General features: G+C 40.2%; 1 protein-coding gene across 1 annotated transcript; it reads left to right on the forward strand.

The window, feature by feature from the left end:
- The first annotated feature begins 557 nt into the window (after window positions 1-557).
- On the forward strand, window positions 558-26,228 carry LOC145039770 (zinc finger BED domain-containing protein RICESLEEPER 2-like). The gene is made up of 6 exons (XM_078987782.1): window positions 558-795; window positions 23,703-24,384; window positions 24,542-25,443; window positions 25,540-25,923; window positions 25,999-26,063; window positions 26,146-26,228. Exons 1-6 carry the CDS (start codon window positions 558-560, stop codon window positions 26,191-26,193), a joined length of 2,319 nt encoding a protein of 772 aa, XP_078843908.1. The 3' UTR covers window positions 26,194-26,228.

Consider the following 26,228-nt stretch of genomic DNA (forward strand, 5'->3'; position numbering starts at 1 on the left):
AGTCTAAGATTATTTAAGATGCAGGGTATGTGATTGTATTCATGCAATAGTTATCTGGCACAAATGTAGGATCGGGTGGCGATTGTGGTAGGATGAGTTTTACAGGGTCAGACAGCCAGTTATAAGATATTTAGCCTTCCTCTAAGAGTGAGGATTGAGCGCTCTCCTATGTTTAAGTATATTGTTAGGGGTTGTGATGACACTTGAGACAAATATTGGTACGTGTGAAACGTAGTATGGGCCCGATACTACAGAAAGCACAGGACCCATAAACGTAGCAACCCCTAGGGATTTGTTGGGAGTTGGTTCCCCGTTATTATATGGGATGTCTGATATCTTCCTAGTATATTTTCAACATGGTGGTTACGCGACAATTTGTGACTGGATCCGGGTCCGGATCATGAACTGGCAGTAAGAATTGACCAACAGCGCCTGAGAATATCGTTCAGATGAGACCGAATGAGTTGGATGCCAGGATTCGGGAGATCCTGTAGGATGAGGTTGCTACAATGTTCTGAGCTCAGTTACCATAGATTTTTGGGTTTATCAAGACCGCCATGGTTGAGTACTTTGATGAGCGTTATGCAACCATTGTTGAGACGGTTGCCGCTGCAGCTTCTCCCGCTGTAGCAGCCGCTGGTGGTGGGACCAGTCGGGCTTTTCAGTATCAGGACTTCGAGAACACGAAGCCCCCAGATTTTGATGGGATTCATGACCCGATCATAGTCATGAGGTGGATATCTGACGTGAGGGATGCTTCTTCATATGCTCATGTCCTACTAAGCAGAAGGTCCAGTGTGCTCTGAACCTACTGAGGTCCGAAGCAAAGGACTGGTGGAGGTTGATGATAGGGTCGTATACTAATGATCAGAGAGTTGCAGTTACTTGGGACCAATTCAGGGATATGTTCCGCGCTCGCTATATTCTGCAGGTTGAGCGCGAGCGGCTGGCACAAGAGTTTTCGGATCTGCGGGTGGTTACAGAGTTAGTGACGAAGATCACACGTATGTTCATTGAGAGGCGGATGTTTTGCCCGGAGTTTGCTTCCGAGCAGGCTCAGATGACATGTTATCTGAGCATGCTCACGACCGGCATTCGTCAGTTTGTTGCTACCTGTAACAACCTAAGTTTTCAAAGAACTTTTTTTCATTTTTAATTAACTAAAATATTTCACAACCCATGAGATTTCCAAATGAAATTGTTTCCAAAATTCATAACCATTATAATTTATTTCCAATCAGAAGAGTGTCCCATGAAATGCCTGAGAGAGAGAGAGAGAGAGAGAGAGAGAGAGAGTACACATCATGTTATCAATCTTTGACCTTACCCTTAGGCTCAAATGTACTTTAAACAAAACCATATGTTGTAAGCTAACGCTTAGTGAGTTCCCCAGAGCATACCTCACACACAAGCCACATAACACGTATCATATTAGCTATAAAAGCTATCTCTACCACATAACATATATCACATTAGCTGTAAAAGCTATCTTTACCACATACCACATATAATATTAGCTATAAAATATATCTCTACTACATAACACTAGCTCTAATAGCTATCTCTACGACATATCCCTGCATAAGGATGCCATGGGCTCCCCCATGGTCTTTCCCTGCAAGTATCACACATACACACACACACACACACACACATATATATATATATATATATATATATATATATATATATATATATATAGCATAATACAAATTATTTCAAACTATCATACCACGTATCTCTACAACAAGTATGTCACACACCTCTACAAATCAAGTATACCAACTATCATAAAATAGCACCCTTGGTGCCTTGGACCCATTAGTATGGTGAGTAGACTCCCTTTTTGCCCCCAAAATGTTCCTTTACTTTTAAGAGAAGAGATCTAAGAATCTACAGCTCAAGGTAACGACTTTTTACCTTAAAATGGTGGTCAATACAGTGAAAATGTCAAATCTACTGCCTTCCTTCTTGCTCCTTCTTCTAAAACCATTCTCCAACACACCAAGTATGTTAATCAAAGCTCTTACTCTCACTTAAGGGGGTTCACGGCCAAAAACGAATTTCTTTGGGGTAATAAGGTGCTAAGGGAGGCCACAAGGGCAGGTTATGATCCTTACATATGGTGCAAACCCTCACATTAGGGTTTTGTCTTTACAACTCCTACTTGCCAAGTCGGGTCTTCTAACTCGTTGAGTAGGTCTTGACCCCCACGTCCATAAGGTGGCCTCTACTCGATGAGTTGGGGCATCCAAATCGCCGAGTCGATGCACAACACCCAAAAGAAATCATGTAATTTACTTTGTACCTGAAACTGATGTTACACAACCCAACGTTGTGATACATTGTTGGAGTAACAGGTGGCTGCTAGGCGGCGTGAGCTGGAGATTGAGTTACATCTGTGGGAGCAGAGGTAGGCCCCAGCGCAATCGCAGCTTGCGCCAAAGTGATCCAAGACTGCGTATTCCAGGTTTGGGGGCTAGTGTGGCCACACTTGTAGAAAGTGCAGGAAGGGTCATTCAGTAGTTTGTAGATCAAGTAGTGTGTACGGAAAATGCGGCAAGGATGGGAACTTTGTGAGGGATTGTCGCTAGCCTGTCCCGGTTCAGGATATGAGGATCTGCTACCACTACGATCAGGTTGGTCACATAAAGACCAACTGTCCATTGCTTGCTACCTGGCCGGCGCAGGCTCCAACGCCGGCTACACTAAGGATTACTAATGGGAGATAGGGTAGAGCAGAACCCCCGAGGGCTCAAGGACACACCTTCCAGCTTACAACCGAGGAGGCCAGGGCATCACCAAATGTGCTGGTTGGTATGTTTCCATCATTTTATGTTATTGATTATATCTATATATGTGTATGTGTTTGTGCATATGTTAGATATGTTTTAAGTGAACTCCTTACCTGCATTGGTATTATTTCAATCTAAGGCGAGTCGGTCATTTTTTTTCTCGATCATTCGGTAGGGAGTTCTATTACCCTATAGGAGAGCTTGAGTGTCCGTTGCCAATCTCTATCACCAACGAAGACAAGATTTCTTCTTCTTTAGTCTATTGGGGTTGCGTTCTAGAGATATTCGGGGTATCCTTCCTGATAGACTTGATTCTAATCCCCATGGGGGATGTATGTGTGATTGTGGGTATCGATTGGCTGAGTCACTTTGGTGCCATGATCGACTGTGAGGGTCAGCGGTAGTAGTTCGAACCCCAAGTGGGGGAGAATTGGTTATCTACAGCGAGGGAACCAAGATAGGTTTAGGATGTTTCTCAGCCGCTAGGGCTCGACAGTATATTCAGCACGCGTGTGCGGGTTATTCAGTGTACATTATGGATACACGTGTCAGGGATCAGGTCTCGGTTTTTGAGATTCAAGTGATCAGAGAGTTTGCTGACGAGTTTCCGGAGGAGTTACCCGGAGTGCCTCCTGAGAGGCAAGTTGAGATAAATATCGACCTAGTTCTAGGTGTGGCCCCTATCGCCAAGGGGCCATACCGATTGGCACCACACAAGATGCAAGAGCTATCATCTCGGTTACAGGAGCTGCTGAGTAAGCAATTCATCCGACCAAACAGTTCTCCATGGGGAGCATCGATTCTCTTCGTTAAAAAGAAGGATGGTTCACACCAGATGTGCGTTGACTGCAGAGAGCTGAACAAGTTGACGGTGAAGAACCGTTACCTCCTCCCACAGATAGATGATCTCTTTGATTAGTTATAAGGAGCATCTTGGCTCTCCAAGATAGACCTGAGGTCCGACTACCATCAGGTTTGGGTTAAGGAAGATGGCATGGAGAAGACCGCATTTTAGGCTTGTTATGGACAATACGAGTTAGTGGTGATGCCGTTTGGGATCACCAATGCACCGACCATATTTATGGACCTGATAAATCAGGTATGCAGACAGATGCTCGATCGCTTGGTCATTGTGTTTATAGATGATGGCTTGGTGTATTCCAAGACCATGGAGCAACATCAGGAGCATCTTCGTGAGATATTCAGAGTTTTGAGGTGAGAGCGGCTTTATGCCAAATTCTTGAAATGTGAGTTTTGGTTGCGAGAGGTTCAGTTCCTTGGACATCTCGTTAACCAGGATGGGATTTTGGTCAATCCGACCAAGATTGAGGCGGTTATGCAATGAGAGGTTCCGAAATCTCCCTCGGATATCAGGAGCTTTTTAGGATTGGTAGGGTGCTATCGAAAATTTATACAAGATTGCAGTACCCCTCACTCGTCCTGTGAGGAAGGGGGTGGAGTATCGGTGGGGCCCTGAGCAGTAACTACATTCGAGACTCTGCGACAACGACTGTGCGAGGTGCCGGTGGTGACACTCCTTGAGGGTGTGGAGGATTTTATGGTATTCTGTGATGCATCGATCACCAAATTAGGTGTAATCCTTGTGTAGAAAGGATAGGTGATAGCCTATGCATCGCAGCAGCTGAAGCCGCACAAGACAAGATACCCTACACACGATTTGGAGCTGGGAGCGGTCGTATTCGCTCTCAAGATTTGGAGACACTATCTCTATGTGGTCCGCCATACCATATACACAGAACACAAGAGTTTGATACACATCATGGATCAACCGAACCTGAACATGAGACAACGCAGGTGGCTGGACGTAGTTAAGGACAACGATTGTGAGATCCTTTACAATTAGGGTAAAGCGAATGTGGTTGCGGATGCCTTGAGCCGCAAGTTAGCTGGATCTTTTGTACCAGCGAAATCTATGAGGATATATGTGGATTCTCCACTGGTGGGATTGATTAGGGAGGCTCAAGCCAAGGGTGTGAAGCCAGAGAACTAGAAGTTGGAGAGGATTAGAGGCGAGATCACCAGATTCAGACATGACAGTCGGGGATTATTGACCTGTTGCGGTCGGGTATGGGTTCTGATGTTTGGTGGGGTCAGACAGATGGTTCTGGAGGAGGTTTAGAAGTCTCACTTCTCTATTCATCATGGGGCCAGCAATATGTATCAGGATCTGAGTTTCAGCTACTGGTGGTCGTGCATGAAGCGAGAGATTGCTTGGTATGTCGAGAGGAGCTTGACTTGTAGGATGGGCAAGGATGAACATCACAGGCCGCATGGCAAGGTGCAACCTCTAGAGATTCCCATGTGGAAATGGGAACAGATCACGATGGACATCATTACCAAGTTGTCGAGGATGGCGAAGGGATTTGATGGTATATGGGTCATCGTGGATCGATTGACCAAGAGTGCCCATTTCTGCCCATTTGGGAGAGCTCTTCGACCGAGAATGTAACTCCTGTGTTTCTAAGCTAGGCATTAATGATGACGTAATAGTCTAGGTCAACCATTGTAATTTGTTTTGAAATAATAAAGATGTATTATTTGATTATTATGTGTTTATTGTTTAATTCTTATGATTTAATAAGTTAAGAATAAAAATAAGCGTAAAAAATAAACGTTAGTTAAACCCGATATCTATGAAGAAAGTTGTAGTGGTTGAAACAAGGATTCCGGAGATATAAAGAATACCAAAATCCGAGTTATAACGAAGAAGTTATGACATTTCGAAGTTTCGCGACAGAACCAGCACGACGTTGTGTGATGTAAAAAGTGAATTTACGATGAAGAGCTTTTTAGCCTTAGCAAACTAAATGAAAGTCGTAGTGTTCATTAAACTGAGAGCGTGCATAAACAAAATGTCCAAATCTGACTTTGTATGAGTAAGTTATGAATTTTATAAGATTTGACATAGCAGTATGCAGTCCGAAACTCGAATTTTAGATCGAGTGATTTTTAGCCGAAAAAACCTAAACGAGAATCGAAGATCTTGTTGATAGTAGTTCAACGCTAAAAATATAGACAAAAACAGACGTCGGATGAAGAAGTTATGAAATTTTAAAGAACTTTTCTTGTCCCGGCCTATTAAAAATACAACTTTAAAAATAAAGTCAATATTAGCCGGTGAAGTCTAAACGAAAGTTGTAGAGCACGGTCTCACCTACGCGTGGATATAAAGAACGTAAAAAATGGAGCTTGTATACGAAAGTTACCAATTTTTGAAATTTGAAAATTCGGAGTACGCCCAGTGTACTCATGTTCACGGTCCGAGATTGGCCACGTAGCCCTACTCTTTTGCATGATGCACACGTGTCGTAGCCTTGACACATCCGGGCTGATCCCTTCATACGCCCAATGTACTCGATGTATGCCCAACGTAACTCGAGTTTTCATCCCCTATAAATAGTGACCGATGGCATCTGATTTTAGGTTACAACTTTCATCCTCTCACCCCTATACTTTGTTCAATATTGCAACAATTACCCCCAAGCCTATTATATCATCCTAGCATCATAAGCAAGCCCCGGAGATCCCGAAGATACCTAGAAAGATAGTTTTCAAGCCGAAACTCTACCCACGTGAAGCCCGTTTTTGAGAAAACATCCCGGTTTTATCAGAAACAATCATTTAAAGAAACGAGGTGCTGCCCGATTATCGTTAAATCAAGTAAGTGCATAGTCACTTTTATATTACATGTAGATATGAAGTATTTTCTATAAAATACGTGTTATGCGTATATTTATTGTTTGTCTATTTGAGATGGGTGTTGAATGAATATTTTATACAGGTTTTAAAATGATTTAAACTGTATATGTATTTTTTTCTGTAAATATGTTGGATATAACATGGGTAGATGAAATAGTTGATGTGTGTTAAAATGATGAGATGCCTCGATATTGTTGTTGTTTCAGTCATCTAACGGAGTATAGATGACGCCACAAAGTTTTCTAGATAGTCCAGTGGAACAGTAGCAGGCTCGCAACTTATAGGTGTTTGTAAACTTAGTGTTCAATGGTATAGTGCATCCCCAACATGGTTGCCTTATTTGACATAAATTGCTGAGGAATCCCCTAAAGCCGTGTTGTCACCCCGATGAAAATCCTTAGACTAGGTCCCTTGTGATAGTGTTTAGGGACGTAAAGTGAGGATAACGGGAATGGGTAATCAGAGTTATTGTTGGTTGATGAAATTAATAAATTTATTGTTGGTTGATGAAAATTAATAAATTTATTATTTGTGGGTTGAAAACCATATATGCTCACCAGGCCCCCAAGCCTAACCTACTCAATTTTATTTATTTATTACAGGTAGTGGACCAGAGCATAGTTTGGAGGTTGAAGATGGAGTTTTGGATTATAAGCCAGTAGTTGTAAATAACTGTTGTAATACTTATAATTTACTGGTTATGTTTTTGGTTTGTAGCAAAACATGACATCTCGAAGTTTTTGTTATATAATGAAAATATATTTCTTTAAGAAATCTTTTGATAAATTTTTATTATATTTTATTTATGGAACAAATTCTGCAACATCGTTTGGAAGATTACTCTGATTTTATTTTAAAAGCATAAACTAAATTGGACTTTTCTGGATAAGAAATTTGGGGATGTTGTGACAACCCGATTGTACGAACATCATCTATTCAATAGAAGCTAGTCCAATTTCTGTAAATTTCAGACTTGTCCGAACAAGTTTGTGTACATTAGGGTTTACGTTTCTGGACATATCTGGAGAATGAATGCTCCTATGATCGTGAAACTTGAACACTGTAAGTTTCACAATATTATAGTCTGACTCCCGGAATAAAAATATTTTCTGTCAAAATATTCCAGGACTATAAATAGTTTTCAGAACTAAATTAGTTCATTATTTACAATTCCAACTAGAGAAAAGCCAATTCTCTCCGACGGATCTTCGGGTTTTCATCCCGGATTGTGAGTCTGCTTTCCTAAACATGTTTTAATGCTTCCTATATGCCTTATAACATCATATATATGTCCAAAACACAAGATCCGTGAGTTTACCGCCCAAGAACGTTCTTGGGGAGTAAACTCCAAAACGAAGCCAAATGGCTTCCTAGTCCCGATTCCGTCTTAGACAACGAGTAAAGGACCTTGTGTATGATCTTTATGGACCAAAAAGCAACAAAAATCAACAAAGTTAGAGGAGTTTACGGCCAAAGAACTCTTGGGCCGTAAACCCCTTTTTAATGGACAAACATGCCCTAACTTGCCTCCTTGAGCCTAAGGACATTAACCACTAGTACTTGTGCTTGTTTTGGACTTGAAAACACTCCCAAATGATAAGGTTTTAGGAGTTTACGGCCAAGGAAAGGATCTTGGGCCGTAAACCCCTCTTCCTTAAGTAAAAATCATTCCAAGCACACCTAAGGCCTTAAGACAATTTACCTTGCATACTTGGGACTAGAATGGAGAGTAGAACACATCAAAACTACTCCTTGAAAAGAGTTTACGGCCAATGAAGACATCTTGGGCCGTAAACTCCAAGTGATGCCCTAAATGTGTGCATCTTGTCCCCATAAGCCTTGGATAAATTCATGGAAGCCATCCTTGATGTTTAAAAGCCTCAAATCAATTTAATTCCAAGAGTTTACGGCCGTAAACTCTAGGGTGAATGCCTTTAGGCCGTAAAATCCCATATGGAGTGTTCTAGAGCCTTAAACTACTTCATGTGTTATTCCAACAAAGCTAGGAGTGAGCTAGGACCAAGATAGCACCATAAAACACCCAAAACCAACCTTTGAGGAGTTCACGGCCATAAACCCATGAGTTTACGGCCGTAAACTCCAAGATGTGGGGTATGTTGGGTGGTAAACTCCTATACAAGGCCATTTGATGTTTCAAACCCTTTTGCCTTGTCCCGTAACAACTTAGATGCAACCATTTGAACCTTAAACACTCATAAGAGTGCTTACATGTTCCTAATTGTATTAACTTACTTTGTTAAGTTATTATGTGGCTAATTAGTTATATATATGCTTATTATATGATAACTAGGCTCGTACGTGTGAACAAGTCTCCGTTTGACACTTAGCACGGTACCCGATACCTCAATTCAAGAGACTCACCACATGTGAGTTCATACCCCTTGAATCAACCTTTGAAATGATTTTAAATGTTTTAAACACTTTATGGGGGGGGATACAAGTCAAATACTTATAGTTATTGCTTCAATCACATGTGATTGCCTTTAATCACATGTGATTAATAACTAGGAAAACAATGATTTTTACCAATGTTCAAACTGTTTATCAAACTGTTTCACTTCAAATGTTTTACAAACTCTTTTTACTTATCAAATGCTTTTATTAAACTTTGTTCTACTTCTTATAAATTGCATGCCCATATACGTATAGATGTATAAATAATGTTTAAAAGGCTTAGGAAAGCCACCTATCCTATTTCCTTTTCCTCGATTTGGATGTGGTCTGGTGGAGCTTCGGGTGACCATCCGAAAGTCGTTTCAACATTAGTTATATATAATATATACATGTATAGACATAAAAGTACTTCCAGATTCATATTTATCAGTACATCATAGCTTGTTACCATCGGGGTAACACAGTACTATACATATACAATGATACTAGAAACAATACATATACAATGATACTAGAAACAATACATATACAATGATACTAGAAACAATACATATACATATACTAGAAACAATACATATACAATGATGCTAGAAACAATACATATACATATACTAGAAACAATACATATACAATGATGCTAGAAACAATACATATACATATACTAGAACGAGAAACAATACATATACATGAATACTTTATTATTGTGATTTAAATCGGAGCATGAATTAACTGTCATGGCTCGAGTTGTAGCCAGAATTCTCTTGAAGGGAGAGCGTGAGTTTGCGTATAGATCTATACTGGATTGACAATCCTACACCTTGCTGCTAGCTACAGCCGGACCTGCAGGTCTGCGGGTGCCAAACGTCATTCCGTTATTACGACCATTCATTTGTCGTTGTTACTAGTCAATAGTATGGTGCAATTTATCACGTAATGCCTTAATATAAATCCGGTTTAAGGTAGTTAGTACAATAGTAGTTCTTATAATACAAGGCTACAGTACTACAATAATTTACCCATTACATATTTTTAGTGATAACCTCACTTAAACGTTTATGTACAAACTATATTTTGTTAAATGATAGTTACATTTAGGAAATTACACATTTTTACATCAAACGAGCATACAAAACAGTTAAGCCTTGGTAGAAGGCTACTTTAATAGAAAATATAGGTTTTTCTGAGAGATTCAAACTTTTACGAACAATTGCAAATCTTTACATACATTTTACAAACTTATACTTTATACATGTTCAAACATTTTTGGATGACAAATACCGACACTAAAATACTTATGAACTCACCAGCTTAATGCTGATAAACTCTTTCAAAATAACTTGTATTCTCAGGTCATCAGTAGACAGGTACCGAGGCCAGCTTTTGAGAAGATGGAGCGCATTCAAGACTCATCTTATTATTTTGATATGCGTTATTTTTGGTGTCTATAATGTACAGAACACGCTTGTATTAGAATTATATATTTAATGCAATGGATGATGTTGTTTGCTTATTTACATTTATTGTGTTGTGATACTTACATGACGTCCTCCGCCCCAGAACGTTTCCGTCGTTCTTGGTTTTGGGGTGTGACAGATTGGTATCAGAGCATTGTTTATAGTGAATCAAGTTTATCAACCCATAAAAGATATACTAAACTATAAACCCATTTGGGATTAAAACACTCTGACCAAGAGTCTATACTTAAAATACTAAAATATTTAATTAAGTATACTAGTCTACATTCATACTAAAACCAGTGTCACAACGACAAGAACAAAAGTATTACGATTGTTAAATATCACAGGTAAGCTCGGGGATATATGGTCAACCCTGGGAATGGCATAGCCTGATCAACTATGCTGGTCCGAGGAGTGATTAGCATATGCCCTAGAATGGTTGTGATGTGTTAACAAGTCTAAAAACTTACCAACAATACCACAAGAAGATTCAATAAAACTTAAACTTAAAATACTATAGGTGTATTTTGTACTACCAACTACTTGTATACTATATCTTTATACCTCTCTTCTCGCGTAGATTTAGATGGCTGGATTCCATCACGGCGACCCGTACTTTCCAGACGAAGGTAACGCAGGATGGCTCGAAGCAGAGTTTGACGATGAACACCCAATTCCATTGGATGATCATCAAGCTGAAGGCTTCTCAGATGGATCAGACTCTGAGCCAGAAGTCAACAACCTACCTCTAGTAGGTCAAGCCCCGGACAACAACCCTCGACCAGCTTTTCTAAGTCCCACTCCCTTGTGGGTAGATAACTTGAATCGCTGGAGTGACGAACAGGGTCAACCCTTACCATACTTTGGGGACCGAACCTTTTACAACGTCAGCGATGGTGGCTCTGCTGACCGAGCTCTACCTGTCCTTATCCGTAGGATATCTCGTAATGTCGAGCAAGGTCGAGCAGCCATCGACCGAGTCGTGGAGATTGATGCCAACTCTGGTGTCAACACAGTCCGCATTCGCCGTCTCGAAGAAAATATGGAACGGACCCGGAGAACCAATGAAACTCTGCAGCAACGTCTGGTTGCCTCTCAAGCTGAGGTCATGGAACTTCGATCTCGTCAAAGAGCTCATGAACGACACCTTCAAGAGGTGGTACGTCAAATGAGAGACCTCAGGGTTCTCCCGAGGAATACTCATCGCCGTTAGATGATGTCTAGTACATTATTATCTTTTGGGTTAAGGATTAGTCTTTTAACATCTGTGCTCTAAGTAGCACTTATCTATAAAATATTCCTAACTTTCAGTACTCTAACTAGGAATCTAGGAACTGTCAAACTTTCTGTATGGTATGATGTAAGACCTACTGTTAGGTCAATTTTCATTGAACTCGTTACATCAGTAATACCAGTATTATTTGACAACTACCTACTCTGTGGGATAAATCTTTGCATCTGGGTTTTCTTACACATCATTCTGGTTATGAACACAAACACTCATTCAATTGTTGGGCTATGGTTAGTTAGTCCATGTGTCATTCGCACATTTCTTACAAATTGATTCTTACCGCTTTTCTCATCTTTATAAACTTATAGTTGAAAGATGCCTCCTCGTAAATCTCCCAGGGCTAGGAATAATCCTGTGCCTCCACCGCCTCCTCCACCTGCAGTCATCGATACTGCCGCTCTGAACGCTGCCGTAGCTGCAGCAGTGGCAACTGCCATGGCTCAGTATCACTCATCGGATGCTAGCAGAGGTGGAACCCCGGTTAACTCCATTCCGGTGGAAACTCCTGTGCGCTCGAGAGAGTGCTCTTACAAGGATTTCACCAACTGTAAGCCGAAACCCTTCCATGGGACCAGCGGAGTCATTGCCCTTTCGCAATGGTTCGAGAAGACTGAATCACTCTTCGAAATCTGTTCTTGCCCTGCTGCGTGCAAAGTCAAATATGCCGCATGCACCTTCGAAGAGAAGGCACTGACGTGGTGGAACAGCCACGTTAAATCTCTAACTCTCGTCGTGGCCAACGAAATAGGCTGGGATACGATGAAAGACCTCATGGTTGAGGAATACTGCCCGAGGGGCGAGATCCAAAAACTGGAACAGGAACTTTGGAGCCTGACCATGAAGGGCACCAACATTATCGCTTACACTGCCCGGTTTAGCGAACTGGTGGCCCTCTGCCCGAATATGGTTCCCACTGAAGGGAAGAAGATTGAAAGGTACATATGGGGGCTAGTTCCTCCGTATCAGGGGAATGTCTTAGCATCCAACCCCGCTACCTTCGACAGTGCCAAGCGACTGGCACAGTGACTCATTGACCATGGTGTCAAAATCCCTACAACCACAACAACCCTAGCCATCTCAGAACCATCCAAACCCGCTGACACCAAGCGGAAGTTCTGGGATGACAAGAAGAGGCAGCGAGCTGCCAAGAAGCAGCAAACTGTGGCTGTACATGCCGCAGTAACCCCTGCTGCTACTGCACTGACGAAGCAGTATGCTGGAAGTTTGCCGAAGTGCAACAAATGCAACTTCCACCACAACGGCCCCTGCCGTGAAATGCAGTGCTCTAACTGCAACAGGAAAGGACACACCGTCCGTTTCTGTAAATTTCCGGCGCAACCAATCACGCAAGTCCCTGGCTCTGGCGCGAGCCCAACTTGTTATGGATGTGGCGAAACAGGCCACTATAAGAGGGACTGCCCTAAAGCAAGGAATACTGGAGGAGCAGGGAGGGTACTAGTTATAGGCCACGGGGAAGCAGTCGCTGACCCGACAGTGGTGACTGGTACGTTCCTCCTCGATAACTCCTATGCATGCATTCTGTTCGATAGTGGAGCGGAGCGAAGCTTCGTAAACCACAAATTTGCTCGCATGCTTAAACCACAACCACACGCACTTAAAGAACAATTCACAGTAGAAATGGCTAATGGCAAAACAGAAAACACCAGTAGCATATACTTAGGGTGTATCCTAACCCTAGATAACCATTCATTCCCAATCGACCTCATGTCGGTCTCAATAAAAAGTTTCGACGTCATCATCGGCATGGATTGGTTGAGTCTACATCACGCCGACATCATGTGCTTCGAGAAAGCAATCCGACTAAACCTTCCGTCTAACGAAACTCTTATAGTCTACGGCGACAAACCTGGTGCGAGTCTTCGCATTATATCAAGTATTCAAGCACAAAAATATCTGCGCAAGGAATACCACGCATTCCTTGCTCACGTCGTCGACACGAACCTCGAAACGAAAGAACTCAAGAACATTCCAGTAGTGAGCGACTTTCCCGACATTTTCCCAGAAGAACTACCTGGATTACCTCCGCAACGACAGGTCGAATTCCGTATCGACTTAGTCCCAGGAGCTACCCCAGTAGCCAAGTCTCCCTACCGATTAGCACCAGCAGAGATGCAGGAATTATCTGGTCAACTTAACGAACTACTCAGCAAGGGCTTCATAAGACCAAGCTTCTCACCTTGGGGAGCACCGGTCTTGTTTGTTAAGAAGAAAGACGGATCATTCCGTATGTGTATCGACTACAGGGAACTCAACAAACTGACGGTCAAAAATCGTTACCCTCTACCTCGCATAGACGATTTATTTGACCAACTGCAAGGGGCGAACTATTTTTCTAAAATTGATCTAAGATCCGGATATCACTAGTTACGAGTACTAGAGGAGGATGTTCCAAAGACAGCCTTCCGAACTCGTTACGGACACTACGAGTTCGTGGTGATGCCATTCGGATTGACCAATGCGCCAGCAGTTTTCATGGACCTGATGAACAGAGTATGCCGACCTTACTTGGATCAGTTCGTCATCGTTTTCATTGACGAAATCCTGATCTACTCCCGGAGTAAGGAAGAGCATGGCGATCACCTCCAACTAGTTTTAGGAACTCTACGAACGGAGAAACTTTATGCGAAGTTCTCGAAATGTGAATTTTGGATCCGAAGAGTCGAATTCTTAGGACACGTGGTAAGCGAAGAGGGAATCCACGTGGACCCCTCCAAAATTAAAACCATTGAGAACTGGTCAGCACCGAAAACGCTGACAGAAATTCGTCAATTTCTAGGTCTTGCTGGCTACTACCGCAGATTCATTCAGAACTTCTCCCGAATAGCGAAACCTCTTACAACCCTTACCCAGAAAGGTGTGGCCTTTGACTGGGAAGAGAAACAAGAGAGAGCGTTCCAAACGCTCAAACGAGCCTTGTGCACCGCGCCAATACTATCTCTCCCCGAAGGGATAGAAGACTTCGTAGTATTTTGCGATGCATCGAACCAAGGGCTCGGGTGTGTTCTGATGCAACGAGGTAAGGTCATCGCCTACGCCTCCCGACAGTTGAAGACACACGAAGTTAACTATACGACACACGATCTTGAACTGGGAGCAGTAGTGTTTGCTCTGAAGATCTGGAGACATTACTTGTATGGAACGAAGAGCACTATCTTTACCGACCACAAGAGTCTACAACACATATTCGATCAGAAGGAGCTCAACATGAGGCAACGACAGTGGGTCGAGCTACTCAGTGATTACGAATGCAATATTCGTTATCATCCGGGTAAAGCCAACGTAGTAGCAGACGCCCTGAGTCGGAAAGAATATTCTGGTCGCAAGGTCAAGTCACTATCAATAACCATCCATTCACACTTGTCTAACCAAATTCAGGCGGCCCAACTTGAAGCCATGAAACCTGAAAATGTGACGGGTGAATCCCTTAGAGGAATGGACAAGAACTTAGAAGCCAAGGGTGACGGAGCCTTATACTTCATGAATCGGATTTGGACACCGAAACACGGTGGTTTCCGAGACCTAGTCATGACCGAGGTGCACAACACTCGGTATTCCGTCCACCCAGGTTCAGATAAGATGTATCTGGATCTTAAAAAGCTATACTGGTGGCCTAATATGAAAGCAGAGATTGCTACCTTCGTAAGTAAATGCCTTACTTGCGCAAAGGTAAAGGTCGAATACCAGAAGCCCTCTGGTTTACTGCAACAACCATAAATTCCAGAGTGGAAGTGGGAGCAGATCACTATGGATTTCATAACCAAGTTGCCCAAGACAACGGGTGGACTTGATACCATATGGGTCATCGTTGATAGATTGACCAAGTCTGCACACTTCCTACCTATCAAAGAAACCGACAAAATGGAGAAACTTACGAGAACATACATTAGGGAAGTCGTACGATTACATGGTGTACCTATATCCATTATCTCCGATCGAGATAGTAGGTTCACCTCAAGATTTTGGCAATCACTACAACATTCCCTAGGAACAAGGCTGGACATGAGCACAGCCTACCATCCACAGACTGACGGACAGAGTGAGAGAACAATCCAGACTTTAGAAGATATGTTGCGTGCTTGTGTAATTGACTTTGGAAAAGCATGGGATACTCATTTACCCCTCGTCGAATTTTACTACAACAACAGTTATCACACGAGCATAAAAGCAGCACCATTTGAAGCTCTCTACGGCCGAAAGTGCAGATCCCCTCTGTGCTGGGCTGAGGTGGGTGATACCCAATTAGCGAGAGGGCAAGCTTCCGACAGTACTCTCACTGGTCCGGAAATCATCCGGGAAACGACAGAGAAGATCATTCAGATTCGTGAACGATTGAAAGCCTCTAGGGACCGACAAAAGAGCTACGCTGATAAACGCAGAAAACCTTTGGAATTTCAGGTAGGAGACCGGGTCCTTCTCAAAGTCTCACCCTGGAAGGGCTTAATACGCTTCGGTAAGCGTGGGAAGCTTAATCCTAGGTACATAGGGCCTTTCGAGATTCTAGCAAGAGTCAGCCCCGTAGCTTACAAACTTGATCTACCCGACACACTTCGTAACGTACATTCTACATTCCACATATCTAACTTGAAAAAGTGTCTGTCCGACGAGACTCTCGTAATCCCACTCGACGAAATCGAGATCAACGAGAGCCTCAACTTCGTGGAAGAACCTGTAGAGATCATGGACCGTGAGGTCAAGCAGACGAAGCAAAGTCGTATCCCTATCGTGAAGGTTCGCTGGAACGCCAAGCGAGGACCAGAATTCACTTGGGAACGCGAGGATCAGATGAAACTGAAACATCCTCATCTCTTCGCTTAGTTATTTGTAACTTCTTATTTGCTTAAATTCTAATTTCGGGACGAAATTCCTTCTAACGGGGGGATGATGTGACAACCCAAAATTTTCATTTGTACGAACATCATCTATTCAATAGAAGCTAGTCCAATTTCTGTAAATTTCAGACTTGTCCGAACAAGTTTGTGTACATTAGGGTTTACGTTTCTGGACATATCTGGAGAATGAATGCTCCTATGATCGTGAAACTTGAACACTGTAAGTTTCACAATATTATAGTCCGACTCCCGGAATAAAAATATTTTCTGTCAAAATATTCCAGGACTATAAATAGTTTTCAGAACTAAATTAATTCATTATTTACAATTCCAACTAGAGAAAAGCCAATTCTCTCCGACGGATCTTCGGGTTTTCATCCCGGATTGTGAGTCTGCTTTCCTAAACATGTTTTAATGCTTCCTATATGCCTTATAACATCATATATATGTCCAAAACACAAGATCCGTGAGTTTACCACCCAAGAACGTTCTTGGGGAGTAAACTCCAAAACGAAGCCAAATGGCTTCCTAGTCCCGATTCCGTCTTAGACAACGAGTAAAGGACCTTGTGTATGATCTTTATGGACCAAAAAGCAACAAAAATCAACAAAGTTAGAGGAGTTTACGGCCAAAGAACTCTTGGGCCGTAAACCCCTTTTTAATGGACAAACATGCCCTAACTTGCCTCCTTGAGCCTAAGGACTTTAACCACTAGTACTTGTGCTTGTTTTGGACTTGAAAACACTCCCAAATGATAAGGTTTTAGGAGTTTACGGCCAAGGAAAGGATCTTGGGCCGTAAACCCCTCTTCCTTAAGTAAAAATCATTCCAAGCACACCTAAGGCCTTAAGACAATTTACCTTGCATACTTGGGACTAGAATGGAGAGTAGAACACATCAAAACTACTCCTTGAAAAGAGTTTACGGCCAATGAACACATCTTGGGCCGTAAACTCCAAGTGATGCCCTAAATGTGTGCATCTTGTCCCCATAAGCCTTGGATAAATTCATGGAAGCCATCCTTGATGTTTAAAAGCCTCAAATCAATTTAATTCCAAGAGTTTACGGCCATAAACTCTAGGGTGAATGCCTTTAGGCCATAAAATCCCATATGGAGTGTTCTAGAGCCTTAAACTACTTCATGTGTTATTCCAACCAAGCTAGGAGTGAGCTAGGACCAAGATAGCACCATAAAACACCCAAAACCAACCTTTGAGGAGTTCACGGCCATAAACCCATGAGTTTACGGCCGTAAACTCCAAGATGTGGGGTTTGTTGGGTGGTAAACTCCTATACAAGGCCATTTGATGTTTCAAACCCTTTTGCCTTGTCCCGTAACAACTTAGATGCAACCATTTGAACCTTAAACACTCATAAGAGCGCTTACATGTTCCTAATTGTATTTACTTACTTTGTTAAGTTATTATGTGGCTAATTAGTTATATATATGCTTATTATATGATAACTAGGCTCGTACGTGTGAACAAGTCTCCGTTTGACACTTAGCACGGTACCCGATACCTCAATTCAAGCGACTCACCACATCTGAGTTCATACCCCTTGAATCAACCTTTGAAATGATTTTAAATGTTTTAAACACTTTATGCGGGGGGGGGGGGGGGGGGGATACAAGTCAAATACTTATAGTTATTGCTTCAATCACATGTGATTGCCTTTAATCACATGTGATTAATAACTAGGAAAACAACGATTTTTACCAATGTTCAAACTGTTTATCAAACTGTTTCACTTCAAACGTTTTACAAACTCTTTTTACTTATCAAATGCTTTTATTAAACTTTGTTCTACTTCTTATAAATTGCATGCCCATATACGTATAGATGTATAAATAATGTTTAAAAGGCTTAGGAAAGCCACCTATCCTATTTCCTTTTCCTCGATTTGGATGTGGTCTGGTGGAGCTTCGGGTGACCATCCGAAAGTCGTTTCAACATTAGTTATATATAATATATACATGTATAGACATAAAAGTACTTCCAGATTCATATTTATCAGTACATCATAGCTTGTTACCATCGGGGTAACACAGTACTATACATATACAATGATACTAGAAACAATACATATACAATGATACTAGAAACAATACATATACAATGATACTAGAAACAATACATATACATATACTAGAAACAATACATATACAATGATGCTAGAAACAATACATATACATATACTAGAAATAATACATATACAATGATGCTAGAAACAATACATATACATATACTAGAACGAGAAACAGTACATATACATGAATACTTTATTATTGTGATTTAAATCGGAGCATGACTTAACTGTCATGGCTCGAGTTGTAGCCAGAATTCTCTTGAAGGGAGAGCGTGAGTTTGCGTATAGATCTATACTGGATTGACAATCCTACACCTTGCTGCTAGCTACAGCCGGACCTGCAGGTCTGCGGGTGCCAAACGTCATTCCGTTATTACGACCATTCATTTGTCGTTGTTACTAGTCAATAGTATGGTGCAATTTATCACGTAATGCCTTAATATAAATCCGGTTTAAGGTAGTTAGTACAATAGTAGCTCTTATAATACAAGGCTACAGTACTACAATAATTTACCCATTACATATTTTTAGTGATAACCTCACTTAAACGTTTATGTACAAACTATATTTTGTTAAATGATAGTTACATTTGGGAAATTACACATTTTTACATCAAACGAGCATACAAAACAGTTAAGCCTTGGTAGAAGGCTACTTTAATAGAAAATATAGGTTTTTCTGAGAGATTCAAACTTTTACGAACAATTGCAAATCTTTACATACATTTTACAAACTTATACTTTATACATGTTCAAACATTTTTGGATGACAAATACCGACACTAAAATACTTATGAACTCACCAGCTTAATGCTGATAAACTCTTTCAAAATAACTTGTATTCTCAGGTCATCGGTAGACAGGTACCGAGGCCAGCTTTTGAGAAGATGGAGCGCATTCAAGACTCATCTTATTATTTTGATATGCGTTAGTTTTGGTGTCTATAATGTACAGAACACGCTTGTATTAGAATTATATATTTAATGCAATGGATGATGTTGTTTGCTTATTTACATTTACTGTGTTGTGATACTTACATGACGTCCTCCGCCCCAGAACGTTTCCGCCATTCTTGGTTTTGGGGTGTGACAGATGTCACAGTTGGTATCAGAGCATTAGTTTAAGCGAACTAGGAATTTGTAGGATTTCTAGACTTAAACTTAGAATGGTAGGTGATGATTGTGAGATGAGTGTCTATCATATTTTTGACATGAGCACTAATATATTTTAGGAAAGATGCCTAAAATGCTTTTATGTGCTAAATGTTATATGTTTGCATGTATGCCATTAGTTGTTCGGATCTATGGTCTGTTGCCGACCGGATCTGGAAACCTTACGTGTTCAGGATTCTAAGCGTATAACTACAATATTAGAACTAGCATGTAATGTTTCGGAGTGTTCAACATCTAAATTCACCTTATTTGGTGTATTGATCTAAATTCGCCATCTGGGCTGCTAAAAATGTGAAGACCCAGATATGGGAGAAGGTTCTGGAGAGAGCGGAGGTTGGTGAGAAAAGGAAATTTGATGGGTCGTCAAATTTTAGAAAGAAAAGCAAGTTCTCAAAATTTGGTACGAAGAATTATGGAGGTGGTGAAACCAAATGGTGTGACAAATGCAAGAAGAAGAACCATGGAAAATGTGACGGAGAAGTCACTTGTTTTAAAAGTGGAAAACTAGGGCACTACGCCAACAATTAAATAACCAATAAAAGGGTGTGCTATGGATGCCATATTCATACCTGTTAGCAATTGTATTAAGAACACTGTCATCGATTTAAACGGAAACAAATTCCAAGAGAAGTTGTTACCCATTGAGTTGAATGGTTTCGATATCGTTCTAGGAATGGATTGGCTTATCGCCAATGATGCCGACATACTATGGAAGAAAAAGATAGTAAGGGTAAACCCGACTGGAAAAGAGTCATTTATGGTGTACGGAGACAAGCGCAGAGTGAAATCTAGAATCATTTCCCTAATAAAAGCTAGAAAATGTTTGTCTAAAGGATGTAAACCATACTTAGCGTTTGTGATCGATGCCAAGAAGGAGAAGATGGAAATGCACAGCATACCAGTGGTGTGTGACTATCCAAAAGTCTTTCCTGAAAATCATCCTGGATTGACCGCTCATAGACAAGTGGAGTTAAGAATAGACTTGTTACCAGGAACAACACCAATAACAAAAGCCCTATATTGATTAACACTGACAGAGATGAAGGATCTTATGACACAACTTCAGGAGTTATTGGAAAATACTTTCATTAAACCCAATTCATCCCCGTGGGGAGCTCTAGTGTTATTCGTAAAGAAGAAAGATGCGAGAATGAGAATGTGCATAAATTATAGAGAGCTGAATAAGGCAATAATGAAGAACAAGTACCCGTTGCCAAGGATTGATGAACTGTTTGATCAGTTGCAAGCTTATAGTTATTTCTCGAAGATCAATATTAGGTCAGGATATCATCAGCTAAAGGTGAGAGAGCATGATATTGAGAAGAATGCATTCAGAAGAAGATATAGACACTACGAGTTTTTGGTTATGTCATTTGGACTAACCAATGCTCCAGCAGCATTCATGGATTTGATGAACATGGTTTGTAAACCATTCCTCGATAAATCCGTGATAGTGTTCATATATGACATTCTGATTACTCAAAAAGCCAAAAGGAGCATGGCAGACACTTGCGAGAAGTGTTAGAAGTATTAAAGAAGGAGAAGTTGTATGCAAAGTTCTCCAAATATGATTTTGGATTCAAGAAGCCCAATTTTTAGGTCATGTGGTTAACCAAGAAGGGATTATGGTTGACCCAGTTAAGATTGAAGCTATAACAAAGTGGGAACAACCAAAGACTCCTACGGAAATCTGAAGCTTTTTAGGATTAGCTGGATATTATCGAAGCTTTATCCAATGATTTTCTTCGATAACTGCTCCATTAACAACTTTGACCCATAAAGGAGCAACTTATACTTGGAGTGAAAACCATAAGGAAGCCTTTGAGCAATTAAAGAAGAAATTATATGAAGCACCAATTCTTTCTTTTCCTGAAGGAGTGTAAGACTTCATAGTTTATAGCGATGCATCTAGAGTTGGGTTGGGATGTGTTCTAACTCAAAGAGAAAATGTGATAGCATATGCATATCGACAATTGAAAGAGCATGAAAAGAACTACCCCACTAATGATCTGGAGTTGGCAGCGGTAGTATTACCCTAAAGATGCGGAGGCATTATCTTTATGGCACAAAGTGAAAACTTTTCACTAATTATAAGAGTCTTTAGTACCTCTTTAATCAGAAGGAATTGAACATGAGGCAACAACGTTGGGTAGAGTTACTCAAGGACTACGATTGCGAGTTACTTTACCACCCTGGTAAAGCAAATGTTGTTGCTGATGCTCTCAGTCGGAAGGTAAACCTTGAAAGGAAAAAGTCAGCGTTGAGAATTGAAGTTGTCTCGACAAGTGTGGAAAGCATAAAGAAAGCTCAGGAGGAAGCTTCAGAGAAAAATGACTGAAAGGAAGAACGTTTGCGCAAAATGTTAATGTTTGCTACAAACGGTCAAGGATTGAAGGTATTCCAAGACAAGATTTGGGTACCTAATATGGGAGAATTAAGAGATCTTCTGATGGAGGAAGCTCAAAAGACCATGTACTTATAGGGATCGGAAACCCTACTGCAGGTGGCCAATGATGAACCTTTACATGTACCCATTAGGGATGGCAAAAAAACCCGAACCCGACGGGGAAACCCGATTCCCGAATATTTCGGGTCGGGTCGGGTCGCTCTTATCGGGTTTCGGGTCGGGTAACGGGTCTTTATTGGGTATTTTATTCGGGTTCGGGGCAGGGAGTGGGTATGCGCGCCCCGACCCGACCCGCCCCGAATATATATATATATATATATATATATATATATATATATATATATATATATATATATATATATATATATATATATATATATATATATATATATGAAATTACATTGCTGCCCCTTGAACACATAACCCTAAAATCACGTTTCCACTCCAGTACCCTCCTTACACTTCTCTTCGTTCAATCATTCTTCTACTCCAGCTGACACACCCAAAAATCGATACACCACAAATTGATACACCACAAGGGAAGCAGCGAAGAGCGAAGCAGCGATATACCACAAGGGAAGCAGCGAAGAGCGAAGCAGCGACTCAGCAGCGAAGAGCGAAGCATCGACTCAGCAACACGCGACGACTAGGGAAGCAGTGAAATCCATTGAAATCGACGTTCTTTCTCTTCCGACCAGTTAGACGGATACGCAACCCACACGATTCACGAAGAAATCGACTTTCTTTCTCTTCCAACTTCGATCGACGCCACGTACAAGAGGTAATTTCGATTCTTGAAATCCATTGAAATTTTGATTCTTGAAATCGATCACAGCTTGTAATTTCGGCATGAACATTGAAATTTCGATTCTGGAAATCGATCACAGCTTGTAATTTCGGTATGAACATTGAAATTTCAATTCTTGAAATCGATCACAGCTTGTAATTTCGATTCTTGAAATCCATATGAACATTAAAATCTGTTTGTGGTATTAATTTCGATTGCACCATTTGTAATATGTTTATTGATCATAGGTATTAATAGCTTAATAACTTATTGATCTTAGGTATTAATTTCGATCACAGCTTAATAGCTTATTCACCAAGTCTGATTTCTCTACACATGGTATATGTAATATGTTTATTGATATTTCATTTCCTTAGATTGCATCATTTGGGTCTGAACTATGAATTTGTATCTAACTATCTTTGCTATTAGAATATAAAAGTATTTATTGGCTTCCATGAAAATTTTGGTCTAGATACTTGAATGATATTACAAATATAGATATAATAAAGATAAACAAACACCCGGGACTCGTTTAGCAATGTTATTATTAACCTTCTAATTGAATTTAAGTTTTGTTAAGATTAAATTTTTATTTGATATCCGGCTGTATTATTAGACATTGATTTGGATTCCTTTAATGAAGACTAAGATGTTGTCAACTTTGGCTTTTTGATACATTAGAATTGTTGAATATGATATGACATTGGTTATTTTTCAGGAAATATGAACTCAACCGATCAAAATCATGCTCCAACTGCAAGTAGTCAAGATGTGGGAGGTTCGGGTTCTAATCAACAAATTACCGATTCTGTGGATCAACAAGATGGGACAAATATTAATGATACAGTTTTTGATGAAGATGGAGATGAAGTTGTTGGTTCGAAAAGGGCAACGCGTTCACCGACATGGAAACATTTTATAAAATTTAATTTGAATGGTGAAGTTAAAGCAAGATGTAAATATTGCTCTAAAGTGTTGGGTGCAGATAGCAAGAATGGCACAAAACATTTACTTGCACATCATAAGCATTGTATACACAAACCTTTTACAGATATCCGTCAATCTATCTTGGTGCAAGAAAAAAAGAAAGTAGATGGTACTACAATGCATGTTTCAAATTATACATTTAATGCTGATACTTCTAGGAAGGATTTGGCTGAAATGATTATTTTGCATGAGTATCCGCTTTCAATTGTAGAACATCATGGATTTAGGAAGTTTGTGGGAGGTCTTCAACCTTTGTTTAAGGTTCCTTGTCGAAACACCATCAAGGAGGACATCAAAAGAATTTATGATTATGAAAGGGATAAAACTATGAGTTTGTTAGCAAAGAACAAAAGCAGAATTGCAGTTACTACTGATATGTGGACATCTAATCATCAAAAAAAAAAGGGTTTATGGCAATCACAACACATTTTGTAGATCAAAACTGGAACTTGCAAAGCAGAATTATGAGGTATATTATACTTATTTAACTACAATTTATACGTACTTATTATTTATATGTTAATATTAACATATATATATATATATATATATTTATATATTTTTAAACAGGTTTATTTACGTGCCTTGTCCGCATACATCTGATGTTCTTGCCGACATACTTTATGCTACTTTGTGTGATTGGAATCTTGATAGGAAAGTGTCAACTCTTACTGTGGATAATTGCACCACAAATGATGCAATTATTAGGATATTATTAGAGAAACTTCCTCTAAAATCACTAATGATGAATGGTGATTTGTTTCATATGCGTTGCTGCGCACATATTCTCAATCTTATTGTCCAAGATGGCTTATCTCTCATTAAATTTGAGATTGAGAGAATCAGAGAGAGTGTTGCATTTTGGTCTGCATCACCAAAGAGGGAGCAAAATTTTGTGACAACAGCAGAGCAGTTGGGAATACCATACTCAAAGAAGTTGATACTTGACTGCAAGACACGATGGAACTCTACATTCTTGATGTTGAGTGTTGCTATAAGCTACAAAGAGGCTTTCGATCGCGTGAAGACAAGAGACCCCAAGTATATATGTTTTCCTACAGACCAGGATTGGGAGTTGGCTAGTGAGATTTGTGAAAGATTACAGCTTTTTTATGAGGTGACTGATATGTTCTCTGGTTCAAAGTATCCTACAGCTAATGTTTTTTTTCCTTTGATATGTGAGATTGGATATTCTTTGCGTGAGTGGACGAAATCTCCTATTGAGGAGATTAAGGTGATGGCTAACCAAATGCTTTCTAAGTTCAATAAGTATTCGTCTGTAATTCATGGGATAATGGGAATGGCAGCAGTTTTAGATCCACGATACAAGTTAAAGTTTGTGGAGTTACTTTTGCCTGTGCTTTATGGAGAAGAAAAGGCAAAGATTGAATTTCAAATTTTAGAGGGGTTTGTCACAACTTTGTTTCAAGAGTATGAGTCAAGTAATGCATCTAAAAAAAGGAAGAGTGAAGGTATTGTATTCTTCTTATTGTTTATATAATAAATAGAACATTATCTTAAATTATTAACATTTTTATACTAAACATTACGTGTTTGTGGTGGTTCAGTTCCTGGTTCATCTTCATTTGGTTCTAGTATCTCTTCTGGTCATCGTGTTGGATTCAAAAAGCTCTTATCGGATATTACTTCTATTACTAGAGATGATGATGAATCAGGAGGTATGAGTGAGTTGGATAACTACTTGAAGGAGAAATTGTTGCCTAAAGACATGGAACTTGATTTGTTGGCATGGTGGAAAACAAATGGGATTAAGTACCCGACACTACAAAGGATAGCTAAAGATATATTAGTTGTTCCTGTTTCCACTGTTGCCTCGGAATCAGCTTTCAGCACAAGTGGAAGATTCGTAAGTCCTCATCGTAGTCGACTTCATCCAAAGACATTGGAGGCTTTAATGTGTGCTCAAAGTTGGTTGTTGAATGAAATTCGAGGTAGTATACTATTTTATATTAATTATATGAAATTGTGAATTTTTTTTGCATATTAATAATATTAATTTTACACAGCAACTTGTTCTGAAGAGACGGAGGCATATTGTCGTTCTGTTGAATTTGATTATGATGTGGAAGAGGTCAAACAAAACTCCTAAAAATATTAATTTTATATAGTTTCCATGATTTGGTTTGATTTTGAGTTTGTTTAATATTTTGTAGGAAAACACTAAAGAAAGCGGGACAACAAGTTTGGATGATTTTGTTTGATTTTGAGTTTGTAACTTTGTTTTAATGTTAAGTGG

Source organism: Lactuca saligna, chromosome 4, assembly GCF_052625555.1.
Source record: "Lactuca saligna cultivar CGN05327 chromosome 4, ASM5262555v1, whole genome shotgun sequence".
NCBI classification, from domain to species: domain Eukaryota; kingdom Viridiplantae; phylum Streptophyta; class Magnoliopsida; order Asterales; family Asteraceae; genus Lactuca; species Lactuca saligna.